The sequence below is a fragment of the Oncorhynchus keta genome, chromosome 9 (genome assembly GCF_023373465.1).
Source record: "Oncorhynchus keta strain PuntledgeMale-10-30-2019 chromosome 9, Oket_V2, whole genome shotgun sequence".
NCBI lineage: Eukaryota > Metazoa > Chordata > Actinopteri > Salmoniformes > Salmonidae > Oncorhynchus > Oncorhynchus keta.
In genome coordinates, this window is record NC_068429.1 from 19,134,030 (window position 1) to 19,153,667 (window position 19,638).

The window sequence follows — 19,638 nt, forward strand, 5'->3', positions numbered from 1 at the left end:
CAGGTGGTAAGGCTAGGCAACATCTGCCGCGCTGATCCTCAGCACTGGGACCCCTCAGGGGTGCGTGCTTAGTCCCCTCCTGTACTCCCTGTTCACCCACGACTGCGTGGCCAAGCAAAACTCCAACACCATCATTAAGTTTGCGGACATCACAACAGTGGTAGGCCTGATCACCGACAATGAGAGAGCCTATAGGGAGGAGGCCAGAGACCTGGCACTATGGTGCCAGGACAACAACCTCTCCCTCAACATAAGCAAGACAAAGGAGATAATTTTGGACGACAAGAAAAGGAGGGCCGAACAGGCCCCTATTAACATCGACGGGGCTGTAGTGGAGCAGGTCGAGATTTCCAGTTCCTTGATGTCCACATCACCAACGAACTATCATTGTCCAAACACACCAAGACAGTGTCATGAATAAGGCAGGACAACACCTTTTCCCCCTCAGGAGATTGAAAAGATTTGAAATTGTTCCCCAGATCCTCAACGTTATATAGCTTCACCATCGAGAGCATCCTGACCGGTTGCAACACCACCTGGTATGGCAACTGCTCAGCATCTGAACGTAATGCGCTACAGAGGCTAGTGCGTACGGCCCAGTACACCACTGGGGCCAAGCTTCCTTTCATCCAGTACCTAATATACTAGGCGATGTCAGAGGAAGACCCAAAACATTGTCAAAGACTCCAGTCACCCAAGTCATAGACTGTTCTCTCTGCTACCGCACGGCAAGCGGTATCGAAACCTTTAATCCGCTACTCGCTGTTTATTATCTATGCATAGTCATTTGACCCCTACCTACATGTACAAATGACCTCCACTAACCTTTACCCCAGCACATTGACTCAGTACCGGTACCCTCTGTATTTAGCCTTATTATTATTTTATTTTTTTACTTTAGTTTGTTTTGTAAATATTTTCTTAACTCTATTTTTTGAACTGCATTGTTGGATAAGGGCTTGTAAGTAACCATTTCATGGTGAGGTCTGCACCTGTTGTATTCGGCACGTGACAAATTAGATTTTGATTTGACACACGGCTGAAATGCTGTAATAGCCAATCAGCATCCAGGACCCAAACTACTCAGTTTATAATGAAGTATGGAACACCAAGTTTGTTCTTTCTTCTCTCCTGAAGTTACACAGCCAGCTTCCTTATCACACAAGCAGACAAATCCATACTTGACCTCTGGCATGCTTATGAGTTTTTCTGTGGCTACTTAGTGTTAAATGTCCCAAACTCCCAGTTGTCTGCCGAGGAAAATCTGAACTAAATTGCATTGTCTTTAAGAAATGGACCCAGTACAAACAGCCATATATCCAAATTCTGCCTCTTCACCCAACAATGGCAGGACCTGTGAACCTCTAAATATAATATAAGCTGTTGATGAGTGTTCTTCAGGCCACCTGGCCCTGATGCAGGTGTCTTGGACTGGGTCATTAAGGGTTGGCTTGGCTCAGCATAGCAAGTCTCTGACCGCCCCTGTCCTGGATATTCTCAGTTTGGCCCTGCATCATGGACTCATTTCCATATCTGTCTACTCTGTGTGACAAAATAGTCTGATTTGGGCTTGAATGTATTTTTTTTCTCATTTTCATGATTGGCCAAATCAAATGTTGCCAATTCTGCTCAGCTCTTACCAAACATGTTCTTCTCCAAGCCCTACAGATGGCAGTGCAGGGTTAGGTTGGGTCGAGGCAGGCTGCTGCATCTGTTCTGCCTTGGCTCTGAGCTGGAGCCAATGGTGGCTTCTCACCACGACCTAACAGTCCTAACCAGAGTCCTCAAATAGAGAGCTTTTTATGGGGCAGAGCGGAGCGTTTCCAACCAAAATCAACCCTCCCTGCCAGCTTCACCCCATACATAAACGATGCAGTGATTTGAATGGGATCATAAGGACTTCGAGCAGCCTGACAGAATTTGACATACTTTTAATTTTAGAGTTGTGAAGTGTAGTTCACAAGTCCCAATGCCAAACATGTCCCTCCTTACCTGCTTCAGATTGGCATGTGCTGATTAAGTGCTAGGCTGCATGCATTCCTCACAGTCCTAAGCCAGTGTGTTCAGTCCACCCATAGAAATAGAATTTGAACACCATTATGTATTGAGTTGACACTACTGTTGTCTGCAGCACTACATATGTACCTGGACAGTGTCAGAAGTTGACAGTAGGAATTGGCTGGATTAGAAAGGTGTGAGAAAGAGCAGGTTCATAGGACAGAACTCTTGTCGTGTGTCCCAAATAGCACCCTATTCCTTATATGTAGTGTACTACTCTGGTCAAAAGTAGTGCACTGCATAGAGACTTGCTGTGAGGAATAGCCTTTTTATAAGAGAACCCCTTCCTAGTAGAAATGTTCCTTCAATGAAATTACATTACACTCTAAAGAAGACAATGGTCTGTCTTAATCAGACTGGGTGCTTCTTCTTTACAGGAAAAGGGATACAGTATTATAATGCGGGTGACAAAAGCATACTAGTGCAGTAAGAACTGTTTGATTCTAAGGATCGGTGTTGAGCTTTGTCTCTGCAGAATTATCCCTCATACAGTATGTCTCATTTGGTATTTAGTTCCATATGTGTAAGCACTGTTTATCTGTTATTGACTGTGTGTGTGTGAGAAAAGGAGAAGACATGCTTTATATTCTTCCAAGATGTTATAAGATATTTCTGTCTGATATTTCTGTCTAAGATGCACATTAGGCCTTGAGCTGGACTTCACACATGGATGGAACCATTTCTTTGCCATAAGGATCAACTGTACCAATGGCTCAAGACACACACATTTACAGAAATGGCCAAGGTATTGTACAATTGTTGTTTCTGTCCTTACCTAAGTGGTGTCCTAGTCATTCACTGAGGTTGTGAAGGAGTCGTAACGCTGTGAAGGACAGTAAACTACTGATAACCCGAATTCTGATATGCATAGATAGTCAATATCCTTATGTAAGTGAGCAGCTAAAATATTTGTAAAAGGAGCGAGTTTATAGAATGAATGCCAAGAAAATGGTTGGGCAATATAATTACTTGCACAGTAATTATAGAGTTCAGTTGGTCCAGTCTAAGTAGAGAGGCTTACTGATTGGAGGGTTCTGTCAGCCAATGACGTTCCATTCTGTGTTGGTATAGTCTACTCTTGGCCGATCTCATTTTGCCTCATTGGAGAGACTGGAGAGGATAGGGTATTGTCAGAAAAGTTAGGAGAGGCAACAATCTTAATACAGGGAGGAGAGAACCAAGGACAACAATACCATGTAGGCCTACTGGATTGAAAATGATGTGTAACATTTAGGTAAGGCTGATGCCACTCAGTAATGTTAAATTTGAAAAAAAACTTTGTCGTTACTTGAACTTGTATCTTCCTTTATTTGCCTTACAAATTTGAGAAACATACGTGCAAATGTTCTTGGTTAGAGTTAGCCAAATATGTCTTAATCTATATTCTAAAGAAATATCTCTAAAGAATCTTGATTCAGACAATTAATTAATAAATTGATTCAAATTGAATGCTTTTAGTTCTAGGTCATTGGACGACAAATCAAATACTGGTACATCTAGGCCTATTGCATTCAAAATCTTTATTGCAAACTAACAGTAGTTCTACATGATACAGTTTGACAACTTTGTCTTCTACATCTAACTGAATCATGATTTCTACCCTATGTTTGATACCAGGGAAAGCTCTCAGGAATCTGATAATTTCCACATTCCTGCCTGCTGTCTTTCATTTCCTCATACCAACCAACCCAATGTTTTGTTTAATATTTCTTCATGAATTCAAGAGCCATAACATAACTTCCTGCTTTCTTCTCCTCTGGTCCTGATGGTAGGTCATGTACAATTGAACAATAGTCATTTTCTTTAACTCTCTTCTACCAGGTAACAGGGGAAGGTCAGTCAGTGCTACTGAGGAGACCACCCCCTACTATCTGGAGACGCCTTACGGATACCAGCTGGACCTGGACTTCCTCAAGTACGTGGACGACATTCAAAACGGCTCCACCATTAATAGGCTGAGGAAGAAGCCCCCCAGGGCGACCAACAGCAGGGCAGAAGTGCAAAGTGGCACCACACCCAGCCAATCATGGACCTCATCGGAATCCCTGTCCTCGGCGAGTAGTGGTGACACGCGGGTGAGTCAGTCTGCCATGTCGACCGGTAACCGAGGGAGACCCCCTCTTCCTCCACCCCACAGTGCCTCTACCACCAGCAACACCACCCCGTCTAGTCAGGAGGGGTCCTCCGTCCCTCTGAAACCCCAAGAGGGGAAGCCTGCCCCGGCCGTCCGCTCCCTGAACACCCCCAGGTTCAACCCTCTAGTGGAGAAGACCCTGGTGGAGACCCGTAGGCGCTTAGAGCTGGAGAAAACCTCCAGCACCACCCCAGCCCAGCCCCACCCTGAGCCCCATCCCCGCCGGCGCCTAGCCAGCTTTGGGGGAGTGGGCTCCAGTGGCTCCCTGTCCGCCTTCACCGGCTGGGGTTCCTACAACCAGAACAACAGCGGAAATGTCAACAAGCCTCATGCTGAAGGTGAGCTTTCCCTGCCCCTATCCCTCCACCACGGCTCTTCCCTGGGCAGCGGAGGGTCCCTGAGACCCAGCCCCCAGAGCTCTGGCAGGGATACCCCAGTCACGGGCCTCAGCCCCCTGCACCTGCAGCATGTCAGGGACCAGATGGTGATGGCCATCCAGAGGCTGAAGGAGCTGGAGGAACAGGTCAGCATTGAATTAAATAGAACACTAGAATGGACATTGGCATCAGGTGTAAAATGTTAGCCATCTTGGTCAGGGAATCTTTCATTCTAGAAACTGACTTAATGTGGTAAAATAAAGTATAAAAATGTATTGTGTGTTTCAATCCCAGTATTAATTTATGTTGAAAAAATATCAGTATAATGATTTTGTAGATTTGCTTGCACACTGTTAGTTAGCTAGCTAGTCAGTTTTAATTAGCTGGTTTGAATGTATCTTTACGCAGGTGAGGAGCATCCCTGTTCTACAGGTGAAGATCTCTGTCCTCCAGGAGGAGAAGAGACAGCTGGTCTCTCGGATGAAGAACCAGGACCAAGAAGAGCTGAGTGACGTGTTCCGGAAGAGAGCCCACAGCACGGGCAGCGCCGGTCGGTTCCGGGTTGGGAAGGGCTCTGAACTTCTAGGGAAACCTGAAGATGAGCTCTGCCTTGTTCTCCAGCCCAACAGTACCTCCTCTGGCCTGAAGGAGTTCCAGCAGCTGACTGCTGAGATGGAGGCTTTGGAGAGGACCATCAAGGGTGGTCGCTTGCAAGCACGGCATGGCCTCAACCAGAACACATTACGCAGCAACTGCAGAGCTCACAAATCAGGAGACATCGGCATTGATGAAGACTTGGATACCATCTTAGATGTCAGGTCCTCAAAACAACACGGGGACATCGCCATGAAGACCAAGCCCACAGACACACGATGCATAGCAACGGGTGTAACTGAGGCCCACCTCGTTGTCACTGTGGATAAGGGGTCGGAGCTCGATGCCCAGCAGAGAATCATAGAAGCCCTGAAGGAGAGGGTGTGTCAGTTGGAGGCAGAGGTAAAGGAGTCCACCCTGCAGACGGAGATGGGCAGGCTGAAGCTGGAGCTACAGGCTGCCGGGGCCAGGAACAAGGCTGATAAAGGCTCCACCGCCAGGCCATCCACCCACAGCACCTCCACAGCCACGGAGGCCCCGGAGGCCAGGCCCAAGTCCCAGACCAGGAGCCTGGGGGTGGGCAACCACACAGAGGTCCAGGACGCCTCCGCTGGAGGTAGGATGGAGGTGGAGGGGTGGGGCTGTAGTGTTGGAGTGTCCTGTAGGCCGGAGCTGAAGAGTGTGAGCTCAGGACCAGAGGTACCGATGACTTGGTGGGTGGTCAGAGAGAGAGTGGAGACCCAGGACCAATGTGTTGGGAGACAGGTGGTGATGGTCACCCAAGGTGTGGGGACAGGGGTGAGGGTGTGTGAGGCAGGTGTCAACACAGATCTGACCATGGAGAGTTTGGCTGCAGGGAGAAGAAGGGGGATGGGGGAGTGTCAGTTGGTGTCGGTGGGGAGCGGGGACTGTACGGTCGACGACGTGATGAGTGCTGTAAAGGAGGTCGGCATGGCAACCGACCCTCCAGTCAGAGGGGTGGATTCAGGTGTCATGGTGTCACCTCAGACGGTCTCCCAGCGCACCAACACATCACCAACACTCAGCTCGGTCTCCCGTTTCACAAACACCTGCCGCTTGTTCAACACCACCTCCAGCACCAACACCGTGCTCAACACCCAGGAGAAACACACCAACACTGTGCACACCATCACCCGGAACATCGCTGTTGGCAACAGCAGGGTCCCAGAGCTAATCCAGACCGTTGCTAAGACCCGCTCCGTTGGCATTGGAACGACCGTGCCATGGGGAGGAAACTCAGAACAACCAACCCAAACCAATGCGGCCGTCACCAAGGCAACGACCAGAGACGCTGGGGTCGGGATGACTAACGTGAACGACAACTTCCTGGTTGGACTGAAAACCCGGAACATCGCCTGTGGTCCTTCGTGTCTCCCCGACCCCACCAAGACCAGGAGTATTGGGATCGGGGTGGGTGAGGGGCGCATACGGGATCTTGCAGGACCACCATCACTGACACAGACATCCCATTCTCACCAGGCCCAGGGCCAATCCCAGTTAGAGCCTGGTCTGGACCACTACATAGAGAAGATGCAGTGTCTGCTGAGGGAGCAGCAGGGCCTGCTGACTGAGAGCTACAGTGAACTGGGAGAGGTGTTCATCCAGCCGGCGTCAGACAACACCACCCTCATCATGTCACCCGTCAACTCTGCCATGATACAGGGAGGCACGCAGGACAGGCCAATACCCTCACAATCCACAGGTATGGATATAGTCTGTCTAGTCTTTAAACTCACAGTTTGCATCTGCGGTGGGTATTTACTAAGGATAATTGTTTGGTATCATGGACATTTTTCTTTATACACAAATAATCCAGTGGGTGATTTCTTCCTCCTTCCCTTCTCTCTGTCTCCCTTGTACAGATTGTGTACAGTTTCAGTCCATCGCAGGGCCCGGCCAGTTCACTAACACCTCACCTAAGAGAAACACAGAAAGGTCAGGGGTCAGCCAGCATGTCACTAAGGAGTCAGAGGTCAAGCAAAAGATACTACGCATAGAACACCAAACGTCCTCTGCATTGCACGGTGTGGTTATTTTTTTTTTGTTGTGTCAGTTTGTGTGTGCATGTAAGGGGCTGAATGCAGTTGTATCCCAGTGGTGCCTTTAAATAGTTCCATAATGTTGATGGGTTGAGAGCGGGAGAAAAATAGAAACTAAAGGAGCATTCTGCTGGCAGACCGCTCCCTAGAAGAAGCCTGGCCTCCTTTGAACCAGTAGAACCATGGAGGAGGAAATAGCTCTTTCTCTGGTTTGGCATTGGCTCTGGAAGACCTACTATTGAAATATTTGGGTGGATGCTGAGTTTTGGAAAGCACACATCTCTCACTACACAGCGGTCTGTGGCTGACAGGCTAGAGCTGAAGTTGTATGTCTATGTATGAGTGTTTGTATATGTGAAAGAGTTTGTACTCTCTGTAGAAAGTACTAGGTGAAGTAGACATTCAATAAGTAAAACAAATTCTCAGAACTTCACAACAAGTGGTTCACAACAATCAAATTAGAATTAATTGGGAAACATTAACCCTCCAGGTCAGCCCACGACCGCCAACATGCTGAGGTCCATCATGAAGAAACAAGATGGTGACCGAGGCTACACTGGAACCAGGAAGAGCCTGAAGTTTGTGGGCATGACCACAGGGTGAGGGTCTGATAAAGCAGTACCAGTCAAAAGTTTGGACACACCTACTTATTCAAGGATTTTAAAAATGTATTTAGACTATTCTACATTGTAGAATAATAGTAAAGACATCAAACTATGAAATAACACATATGGAATCATGTAGTAAAGATTTTTTTAAAATAAAATGAATATATTTTAGGTTCTTCAAAGTAGCCACCCTTTGCCTTGACAGCTTTGCACACACTTGGGATTATCTCAATCAACTTCACCTGGAATTTCCAACAGTCTTGAATGAGTTCCCATATATGCTGAGCACTTGGCTTTTCCTTCACTCTGCGGTCTAACCCAAACCATCTCAATTGGGTTGAGGTCAGGTGATTGTGGAGGCCAGGTCATCTGATGCAGCACTTCATCACTCTCCTTCTTGGTCAAATAGCCCTTACACAGCCTGGAGGTGTGTTATGAATGCTGTGGTAGTCATGCTGGTTAAGTGTGCCTTGAATTCTAAGTAAATAAACAACAGTGTCACCAGCAAAGCACCATAACACCACCACCTCCATGCTTCACGGTGGAAACCACACATGCAGAGGTCATCCGTTCACCTACTCTGAGTCTCACAAAGACACGGCGGTTGGAACCAAATATTTCAAATTTGGACTTATCAGACCAAAGGACAGATTTCCACCAGTCTAATGTCCATTGCTTGTGTTTCTTGGCCCAAGCAAGTCTCTTCTCATTGGTGTGCTTTAGTAGTGGTTTCTTTGCAGCAATTTAACCACGAAGGCTTGATTCACGCAGTCTCCTCTGAACAGTTGATGTTGAGATGTGTTTGTTACTTAAACTCTGTGAAGCATTATTTTGGGCTGCAATTTTGGAGGTGCAGTTAACTCTAATGAACTTATCCTCTGCAGCAGAGAACTCTAGGTCTTCCTTTCCTTTGGCGATCCTCATGAGAGCCAGTTTCATTATAGCACTTGATGGTTTTAGCAACTGCACCTTATGAAACTTTAAATATTACGTATTGACTGACTTTCATGTCTTGAAATAATGATGGACTGTCATTTATCTTTGCTTATTTGATCTGTTCTTGCCATAATATGGACTTGGTCTTTTGCCAAATCTTTTGTATACCAACCCTACCTTGTCACAACACAACTGATTGGTTCAAACACATTAAGAAGGAAAGAAATTCCACAAATGAACTTTTAACAAGGCACACCTGTTAATTCAAATGCATTCCAGGTGACTACCTCATGAAGCTGGTTGAGAGAATGTAAAGGGTGGCTTATTTGAAGAATCAAACATCTTGAATATATTTTGATTTAAAACTTTCTGGTTATTACATGATTCAATGTGTTATTTCATAGTGTTGATGTCTTCACTATTATTCCACAATGTAGAAAATAAAGAAAAACCCTTGCAGAAGCAGGTGTGTCCAAACTTTTGACTGGTTGTGTGTGTGTGTGTGTGTGTGTGTGTGTGTGTGTGTGTGTGTGTGTGTGTGTGTGTGTAGGTTCAAGTCTACATATTATGGGTTAAACATATTTAGTTTGTAAGCATTGGCCTAGTAGAGGAAAGTTTGAAATAACTGAGGGTATTGGCTGCAGGTGTGAGTCCATGTCAACTAGTGAACCATCCAGCTCTGAAGAAGAAGAGAAGAACGGGAACGGGAGGTGGAGGGAGGTCTGTGGCCTCCAGGATCGGAGCCGAACGGGCGGGAACAAAGGGGTGGCCAACAGAGAATGTAGTGGCCATGGGAGGACGGAGATACAGGAGAGGTGAATATGGTAGTGGTTTTAGGGAATGTACTTCACTTAATCCCATCTCCCCTCAGGGAGCATCAGCCATCAATAAGTTTGCATCGCACTCTGGGAATTATTCTCCAGCTTGTTCAGGGTATATAGTTATTGTGCAATTAGTGTATCAAATAACTAGGTCCTATCGCAGTTTTCAGTTGAGTGAGAAGATGTTGTCTGCTTGCCATGCACTGAAGACCCATCTGAGTGACGACCAGATTTTATCCAGCAGAGAACTGGTGAGTAATGCTAAACAGAGGCCAGTGGCACAAGTAGACTGAGTGGAAGTGCGTATGTATGATATGAATGTGTTTTTGTTTGTCTGTTAACAAGAATGTATGGGAATGGTCATGAACATTACTGGTTAATGACTACAATTGTGACTTTAGGAGCTCTCTAATTGCCTGTGTCCCTTTGATTCATCATACAAGAATTTATGAAACCATATAAAATGTTGGCACGAGGTCAACTCGATGTCTTGGAATCTAAACTAGAGGAAAAAATATTTCATTTGTGACATGTATAACTGAGGAATGTGCCGACTCCTGTAATTTTCTGCCGCCTGGTAGTGTTTCTGGGCAGGGACTTCAAGGCCTGGTTGTGTATGAGTTACATAGACACCCTCTCTGTCTGTGTTCCACCCAGACAACAACATCTAGCTCGGTCTTGGTTTAACGTCCTTTACGCCTCTTGAAACCTAACTAACTCTGACGCCACCATATGTCTTCCACATCATCTGCTTTTTATCTTGTCATAGTGACTGGTTGAGTGATAGAAAACAGAAGGCGAAAGAAGAGCAGGGATGTAGTGATTAGTCCAAACAGTTTTAAAATGGAACGTTTTGCAACTAAAATTTGTACTTGACAAATTCAGGTACTGTAGGTCCCTCCCCCCATTTTGTTCTGGTTGCTTCCGTTTAAGAAACGTTTTGCAACAGAGTTGGTATAATGAATACATCCCAGGGGAGAAAGAAGAGCAGGGATGGAGAGACTGAGGTCTGAATTATTCCCATATTACAAGAACAGGATGATATCCAGAAATGTTTCGGCCCTCCAGGACTGACATTGAACTGCCCTGTGCTAGACCAACCATGTGATACCCTTCACCACTGTTCCTAGTCCTAACCATACCTAATGTTCTGAAGACTACTCAAAATGCCCTGGGCACTAGTCCCCTGTAATAGTTATTTTTGTGGTGAGAAGGAAGTTGTGGATGATCTGTCACTGCCATCGGCAGTCAGTCTTCCCCCTGAGGAAGAGGGTTTGGTGAGGTCAAAGGAACTGAAGTATTGGCTGATTATGTTTATTTTCATTCAGTAATGTCCCTATAATTACAATATGTCTTTGGTAATTCACTGTTCAAAATTATCTGCACACTGCATGATGGAGGGTTGCTAAATTACAGTACTGCGTGTTCGTCCTGACAGACAACAACGCCTGTTTGTGCTTTTTCCGAATTAAAAACACGAAGGTTTGACAGTGTGTCTTTGTGTTTGGCTGCATTTGTTTTAGCTCACCCTGGTGTGCAGGGTTTGGACATTTAGACCATGCCATTGGTTCTGAAGTGAAATCTCTGCCTGTCCAAGCGAGCTAGAACAAATTCACCCAATGTAGGTCTCTATTAGGAGTGTGTGTATGTCCTAAATGTTTGTGTGCCCATACATGTGTTGGTTGACGTCCTGCTTAGAATGTATTATCCTGTGTCCCACCCTCAGCGGTCCTGCCTGAACATGCTGCAGTACGAGTGGTTCCGTGTGTCCAGTCAGAAGTCAGCTGCTCCGGCTGTGGTGGGGGACTATTTAACGGCGTTCCGGTCAGTTTCTCCAGCCGTGCAGAGACACGTAGCCAACTTGGCAGACGGTAACGGTAACACAGCACTCCACTACAGCGTGTCCCACTCCAACTTCACCGTCGTAAAGAGGATGCTGCTGGCAGGTACTGATTCTGACTCAGACCTGAACCTGACTTCCATTTAAACCTCTCACTCATATTTGTTTTATTTCACCTTTATTTAACCAGGTAGGCAAGTTGAACAAGTTCTCATTTACAATTTCGACCTGGCCAAGATAAAGCAAAGCAGTTCGACAGATACAACGACACAGAGTTACACATATGATGTTCTGTTGAGTACATTAATCTAAAATGTGTTCTTTCAGAGTATATAAAAGTTTGTGGTGGTCATGTGAGGTGAAATGTGTATATTCTGCAATGTGAGCACTCTGTTTGGTTGACCTGACAAAGCAGTGAATTGGGAGCTTTAACAGTGTGCGGGCCTTCTTGTTCTATACTTCTTTCAGAGTATGATCCCCACAATCTGGTCACAGAGTTTTTACTGAGCAACCCGTAGTGTTATTTTTAATTCTGTGCCATTGTTTTGTCACATTTCCACTTTGGCTTCCATTCAAGATGTGTGTAACGTGAACAAGCAGAACAAGGCAGGATATACCCCCATCATGCTGGCTGCCCTGGCTGCTGTGGAAGCCCCAGAGGACATGGAGGTGGTGGAGGAGCTCTTCATTAAAGGAGATGTTAATGCCAAGGCCAGCCAGGTATGTGGAGGGCCAGAGGTCTGGGGGGGTTAAGCTTTGACAAGTTAAGTCCGAGCTTGTCTGGTCACTGGCTGAGTGTGTCGACTTCAAGCTCCCGAGTGGCCATCTCTTTGAGTCCATCTTTTTGTCTCTGACCTCTTACTGCTGACCTCTAACCCTTGACCCCAGGCTGGTCAGACAGCCCTGATGCTGGCAGTGAGCCACGGCAGGATGGACATGGTGCGGGCCCTGCTGTCCAAGGGGGCAGAGGTCAACCTTCAGGATGATGAGGGCTCTACAGCTCTAATGTGTGCCAGCGAACACGGCCACGCTGAGATAGTCAGGCTGCTGCTGGCCAAGCCAGGCTGTAACGCCACCCTGAGTGACAGCGTGAGTTACTGTGTGTGTGTTTTTCACTCACTGTAGCAGACTATCACTGTGTTAGTGTCTTTGTTTGTCTGATTCACTGTTTGTGCCCTGTTTGTCTGTGTGTATGCAGGATGAGAGCACGGCCCTGTCCATAGCTCTTGAGGCTGGACATAAAGACATAGCAGTGCTGCTCTATGCCCATGTCAACTTCTCCAAATGCCAGGCCGGGGTTGGTAACACGCAATATCTATAGATCGGGTCCCTCAGTTCTTTTTATATACCTATTCTATAAAATTATGTACATCTGTTCCATACCAACTAATCGTGTGCATATGGTGTGTGTGCATCCACCCTCTTTCCATAGGGAACCCCTCGTCTCGGTAGAAATACACCCCCCAGTTCCGCTGGAAGAGCCGTCTTTGAATGAAACTACCCGCAAGCCCCTCAAACCTCCACCCTTGCTGCTACACATAGACGTATGCTTAGTGTATGGAATAATTTGTGAAGGTTCTATGTGGCCCTTTATATAGGGTTTATGAATGCTTCAAAGTTTGTTTGTTTTAAAGATGATGCCCTCGTATCCAAGCACTCAACAAGCGATCTGAGACCACAATTGTAAATGTTAGCCTAATGAAACGAACGAATGATGTAGCCTATATTGACGGCCTGTTGTCCAGGTTGACAGCCTGAAACTTAGAGGTTGCTAGGCAAATCACTCTCCTACAGTAATTATATCCCCACGACCCGTGGCCTTTCTGTGTAGTTTAATTTCTGACATTTTAGTCTCTAGATTGAATACATTGCATATACATGCAGATAATTTCTTTCTATGCCCTCAAACATCAATATATTTGCATATATTTTCTATGTGATTGTCATTGTATATATCATATATTTAAGCACATTGGAAGTACAGTTATGCATTTACAATTAGTATATTAGTGTTAAATGTTTCATTGTTAGTATAATGCTCTGTGTCTTATGCTTTTAAATAATACAATAAACTGAAGTACCTCAATATCTTCCATGTGATTTTGACCCTTTCTAAATAAACAACAGGAAAGACAGTTGATATTTGTACCTGGTGCCACCTGCTGGGACTTTCTGGTTGAACAGCTTCAGAACATCACTGTGTGAGAAACAGAACTCTGTATTGTTTCCTCCTGGTGGTGCTGTGCTGAATGGTTATCATGATATAACGCAACAGGAAAATATTTCTACATTGTTAAAAACCAACACATACCTCTGATGCTGGGGAGTATCAGGTGAATTCTACATGCCGGAAAGGTTGACTTTTTGCAATATAAAAGCCTTCTCAAATTCTGTTTAATTTGTCCTAGAGAGGCTGCATATTTTATTATCTTCTGTTTGCTCTTCTGTTCACCGTGGTCCGAGGAAGTAGTGCTAGCAACAGGATTCATTTGTGAATGTCATCACAGTATTTCTCTGACTCACTCAGTAGGGCCTCACAGAAGTTTTCCAATAGTTACAGCAGTATTGTCTGCAACAAACCATTCATCTGGGGACCTCACCTCTAAATGGTCATTGTCTGGTTCGTTTCATTTCCTTCAGAAGCTAACAGAGAGCGAGGGCAACTCTGATTGTAGAAATTTTACTTGAGGTAAGAGGATGCAAGTCTAACTTTAGCGCAAACCCCATCTCCCTCCCTCCCACCTGCAGAATTGACATCCTACCCCCATTAGAACTTATGTTCTGTTCTTACTGTTCTCCAAATGCTGAGAAATGTGTCTGAGTATTTGGAAGCGAGTGAAGGTGATTATCAGTTTCCCCTCATTAAAACTGAGGGATTAAATGAGATGAAGCAGATACTTCCCCTCATTCATCTCCATCCTAGGCTGTGTCCCAAATGGCACCCTATTCCCTTTAGAGTAGGAAACTATATAGCCCATAGCTTTCTGGTCAAAAGAAGTCCACTACATTTGTGTGTGTGTTTGAGCGAGCGTGCTTGAGCATGTCCCTCAATTCCATCTTCACATTCATATGCACAAACACACACTTGTACACTAATCATATGCTGTTGCTACTGTTCTTTATTGTACCACTGTTATTATATTCTGATGCCTAGTCACTTTACCCTGTCTTCATGTACATAGTGCCTTCAGTGAGTATTCACACCTTTTGCCACATTTTGTGTTATAAAGTGGGATTAAAATGTATTTAATTTTAAATTGTCATCCATCTACACAGAATACTCTGTCAAAGAAAAATGTGAGCATTAAAAATGACTGAAAAATAAAACACTAATTTCTTGATTAGCGAGTCGATACATGTTAGAAACACCATTGGCAGCGAATACAGCTTGGAGTCTTTTTGGGTAAGTCTCAAAGAGCTTTCCACACCTTGATCAAATTGTATTTGTCAGACCTTACCTTGAAACGCTTACTTACAAGCCCTTAACTTAATTTTTTTGTAAACCTGTATTGTTGGTTAAGAAAATAATTATGAAATTAACTACAGTAAAAAAAGAAAAGTAACACAATAAATAAACAATAACGAGGCTATATACAGGGGTAGTGGTACTGAGTAAATGTGCGGGGGTACAGGTTAGTTGAGGTAATTTGTACATGTAGGTAGGGGTAAAGTGACTATGCTTTGATAATAAACAGTGAGTAGCAGCAGTGTAAAAACAAAGGAGGGGGCCATTTGATGAATTGTTCAGCAGTCTTATGGCTTGGGGGAAGAAGCAGTTAAGGAGCCCTTGGGACCTAGACTTGGCACTCCGGTACCACTTGGCTTGCGGTAGCAAAGAGAACGGTCTATGGACTCTTAGACAATTATTTTGGGTCTTCCTCTGACTCTGCATAGTATATAGGTCCTGGATGTCAGGAAGCTTGGCCCCAGTGATGCCTTATGGTCTGATGCCATAAGTTTCCACACCAGGCAGTGATGCAACCGGTTAGGATGATTGTTGGTGAATTGGGGAGTGTTTGACCCTCCTTTTCCTGTAGTCCACGGGCTTCTTCTTTTATTTTGCTCATGTTGAGGGAGAGGTTGTTGTCCTGGCACCACACTGCCAGGTCTCTAACCTCCTCCCTATACAGTCGTGGCCAAAAGTTTTGAGAATGGCACAAATATACATTTTCACAAAGTATGCTGCCTCAATTTGTATGATGGCAATTTGCATATACTCAATAATGTTATGAGGAGTGATCCGATTAATTGCAAAGTCCCTCTTTGCCATGCAAATTAACTGAATCTCCAACAAAACATTTCCACTGCATTTCAGCCCCGCCACAAAAGGACCAGCTGACATGTCAGTGACTCTCTCGTTAACACAGGTGTGAGTGTTGACAAGGACAAGACTGGAAATCACTCTGTCATGCTGATTGAGTTTGAATATCAGACTGGAAGCCTCAAGGAGGGTGGTGCTTGGAATCATTGTTCTTCCTCTGTCAAACATGGTTACCTGCAAGGAAACGCATGCCGTCATCGACATTCAATGTCGTCTTGGTTAGCAACTTCAGTGTAGATTTGGTCTTGTGATTTAGGTTTATTGTCCTGATGAAAGGTGAATTTGTCTCCCAGTGTCTGTTGGCAAGTAGAATGAACCAGGTTTTCCTGTAGGATTTTAACTGTGCTTAGCTGTATTACATTTTATTTTAATCCTAAAAACTCCATAGTCCTTGCCGATGACAAGCATACACATGAAATGATGCAGCTACCACCATGCTTGAAAATATGCTGTCAAGGCAAAGGGTGGCTATTTTGAAGAATATCAAATATATTTGTTAAACACTTTTTTGGTTACTACATGATTCCATATGTTATTTCATATTTTTTGATTAGCTAACGTTCTTGATTCTTGTAAGTCGCTCTGGATAAGAGCGTCTGCTAAATGACTTAAATGTAAATGTAAATGTAAATGTAGTAACTAAGCTAAATAAAGTATCTCAAATTAGCTACTTACTATAAACTTCCTTGAGGTAGTTTTTGAACAGCTTCACACTTTGTTACTCCAGTTGTCAGTTTGATCACACACCATTTACACACTCATTGTGGCGCCCCAAATTAAGAAATTACTGTTGGAACTCAACCGCAGAAAATACTTGATTATTGTTGCTAGGCTACCAGTTACAGTGATTTTAGTTTGTGTGCACCTTTATGCAGAGTGAATACAAAAATTATAGCTAGTGTATGAAAGAATGACATGGATTTAATATTTGTCAAATTATTGAGCATGTCCTCAAATAAGCATCAGAAACTGTCCTTATTTAGCATATCAAAAAGCAAATCAAGATCCTGATATGGACCTCAGGCAAGAGCATATGAATTGTATGTGCTGAGAAAATACACTATATAGGCCAACTGTATTTGTCATCATAGAGAAAATAAGATGTCCACATAGGCCTATCTCAGAATATCTAATGAGTCAATATCCGACCATATCATGTATGATATCCTGAGGGATTTTTTAAAACATAAAATAAATATGTATTTCATAGTTATTGAGCATGTGCGGAAAACTCAAATGCATCTGATATCGTCCTTATTTTCACCATATCAAAAAGCATATCAAGATCCTGATATGGACCTCAGCCAAGACAAACATAGGCCTATCTGGAATTAATATAGCTTAACATATTGAATACTGAGAAAACACAGATATGCGATGTTGTAAACAGTCAGTATTTGTCAACATGAAGAGAGAAAATAGGACGTCTTAGGATATGGAATGAGTCCATATCCGGCCATAGGAAATGTCCATGTGTGATATTCAGAGTAATCCAATATCATATACACTGAGTATACCAAACATCTGAACAGCCTGAATTCATCTGGGCATGGAGTGTGGATTTAACAAGTGACATCAATAAGGGATCATCGCTCTCACCTGGTCTGTCTTTGTCATGGAAAGAGCAGGTGTTCTTAATGTTTTGTTCACTCTGTGTATGTCTGAAATACGTGCCAATCCACAAAACTAAATGCATTGGAAATGGTCTGTTTTCTCTAGAATATGAAAAACTTGTCATTGACTATGCAGACATACAGAGAGAGATAGCAAAACATAGGCTCTCTATCTTTCTGTCTATTTACATTTCTTAGTCAGCAGGCTGGATAACTTCTGTACTCTTTCCCTTTTGTTCCATCCTCCTTCCTTCCATCCAAGTTAGAAGATTCCTGCAAAAGAAGAGAATCAAGAATTGAGTAAGGCAGTTGAGAGTTGTAACGTTAGAATTTGTGTTGAGGGGGAGCAGGGACAGACAAAATGTGTTGTACTTTCAAATGTTAAAATAGGGGGTTCCACATTTTAAGAATTAGGCTAGCTCACAATAAATACACATATAGGAAACATTAATATTGTTTGTCCGTGTGTGTGTGTAAGAGAGACATTGTGAGCTAGCCTAATTCTTAAAATGTGGAACATTTTTCAGCTCTGTTTTTGGGTAGCATACCCAGTGCTCTGTCCCAACTGCAGTATGGAGTGTTGACCGCTCTGTCCCAACTGCAGTATGGAGTGTTGACCGCTCTGTCCCAACTGCAGTATGGAGTGTTGACCGCTCTGTCCCAACTGCAGTATGGAGTGTTGACCTCTCTGTCCCAACTGCAGTATGGAGTGTTGACCTCTCTGTCCCAACTGCAGTATGGAGTGTTGACCGCTCTGTCCCAACTGCAGTATGGAGTGTTGACCGCTCTGTCCCAACTGCAGTATGGAGTGTTGAACTCTCTGTTCCAACTGCAGTATGGAGTGTTGACCTCTCTGTCCCAACTGCAGTATGGAGTGTTGACCGCTCTGTCCCAACTGCAGTATGGAGTGTTGACCGCTCTGTCCCAACTGCAGTATGGAGTGTTGAACTCTCTGTTCCAACTGCAGTATGGAGTGTTGACCGCTCTGTCCCAACTGCAGTATGGAGTGTTGAACTCTCTGTTCCAACTGCAGTATGGAGTGTTGACCGCTCTGTCCCAACTGCAGTATGGAGTGTTGACCGCTCTGTCCCAACTGCAGTATGGAGTGTTGACCGCTCTGTCCCAACTGCAGTATGGAGTGTTGAACTCTCTGTCCCAACTGCAGTATGGAGTGTTGACCGCTCTGTCCCAACTGCAGTATGGAGTGTTGACCGCTCTGTCCCAACTGCAGTATGGAGTGTTGAACTCTCTGTTCCAACTGCAGTATGGAGTGTTGACCTCTCTGTCCCAACTGCAGTATGGAGTGTTGACCGCTCTGTCCCAACTGCAGTATGGAGTGTTGACCACTCTGTCCCAACTGCAGTATGGAGTGTTGAACTCTCTGTTCCAACTGCAGTATGGAGTGTTGACCTCTCTGTTCCAACTGCAGTATGGAGTGTTGACCGCTCTGTCCCAACTGCAGTATGGAGTGTTGACCGCTCTGTCCCAACTGCAGTATGGAGTGTTGACCTCTCTGTCCCAACTGCAGTATGGAGTGTTGACTGATGCGCTCGAGCAAGCAGACTGCCTGTGCACAGAGATCTATTGCTGAGTGTGAAGCACATATTCAAATCCTAATTTTATCTGGAACTGATATGCCTACCTCCTTATTTAGATACTGAAATTAAAATTAGATTACTGCACACTTTATGTTAATTGCTTAAAATCTTTAAGGGAAAATATAATAGTAATATTTTCAGGGTCAAATTCAGGTGCTATAATTTTGGACATATTATTGATGGAAAAAATGCGATAAAAATAGGGTTTTGTAAATCCTGGTGGATTATAGTAGGATTTTGAAATGAAAGACAGGCCTACGTGTTATTTAGTTAGTCATAATTGAGTTGGTCATAATCGAACATTGAAACAACATTCAGTGCAATATACAAAATGTGCAGCCGACACACCCAGCAAGATGTAGTAAAAGTGAAAGCATTTATAGCATCAGAGATTCTCTAAATTAGGGACCATCTTTGATAGCTATAGGACTGCAGAGACTGTCACACATTTTTTTTTGCTTTTAATGATCTAGCAAATTTGATGACTAGGAAGTGAAATATATAAAATTTATTTGGTATTACATCACCTGCCGAATAAAAACCTCAAATGACCCTACTCCTGAAAATTTTAATCGGGACAGATGAGCTGAAGTTGACTCAGCCCGAGTACCATTAGCCATAGCCCATAGTAATATGATCTGCCGGACTTGGAAAGAGCTCCGCCGGCATTAAGCTACT

General features: G+C 44.3%; 1 protein-coding gene across 4 annotated transcripts in view; it reads left to right on the plus strand.

Moving 5' to 3' along the window:
- Positions 1-13,516, plus strand: part of LOC118387377 (KN motif and ankyrin repeat domain-containing protein 1-like) — a 29,821-nt gene extending 16,305 nt beyond the window's left edge. For 3 of the 4 annotated variants that reach the window (XM_035775672.2, XM_035775673.2, XM_052525432.1), the window contains exons 2-13: positions 2,693-2,803; positions 3,880-4,715; positions 4,978-6,886; positions 7,047-7,208; positions 7,714-7,822; positions 9,412-9,582; positions 9,752-9,839; positions 11,315-11,534; positions 12,006-12,148; positions 12,317-12,517; positions 12,627-12,725; positions 12,861-13,516. In XM_035775672.2, coding sequence (XP_035631565.1) covers positions 2,767-2,803; positions 3,880-4,715; positions 4,978-6,886; positions 7,047-7,208; positions 7,714-7,822; positions 9,412-9,582; positions 9,752-9,839; positions 11,315-11,534; positions 12,006-12,148; positions 12,317-12,517; positions 12,627-12,725; positions 12,861-12,923 — 4,038 coding nt within the window. In that variant the 5' untranslated portion in view covers positions 2,693-2,766 and the 3' untranslated portion in view covers positions 12,924-13,516. The remainder of the gene's footprint in view (positions 1-2,692; positions 2,804-3,879; positions 4,716-4,977; positions 6,887-7,046; positions 7,209-7,713; positions 7,823-9,411; positions 9,583-9,751; positions 9,840-11,314; positions 11,535-12,005; positions 12,149-12,316; positions 12,518-12,626; positions 12,726-12,860) is intronic. The other variant, XM_035775674.2, reaches the window with a different exon arrangement.
- Positions 13,517-19,638: the final 6,122 nt, after the last annotated feature.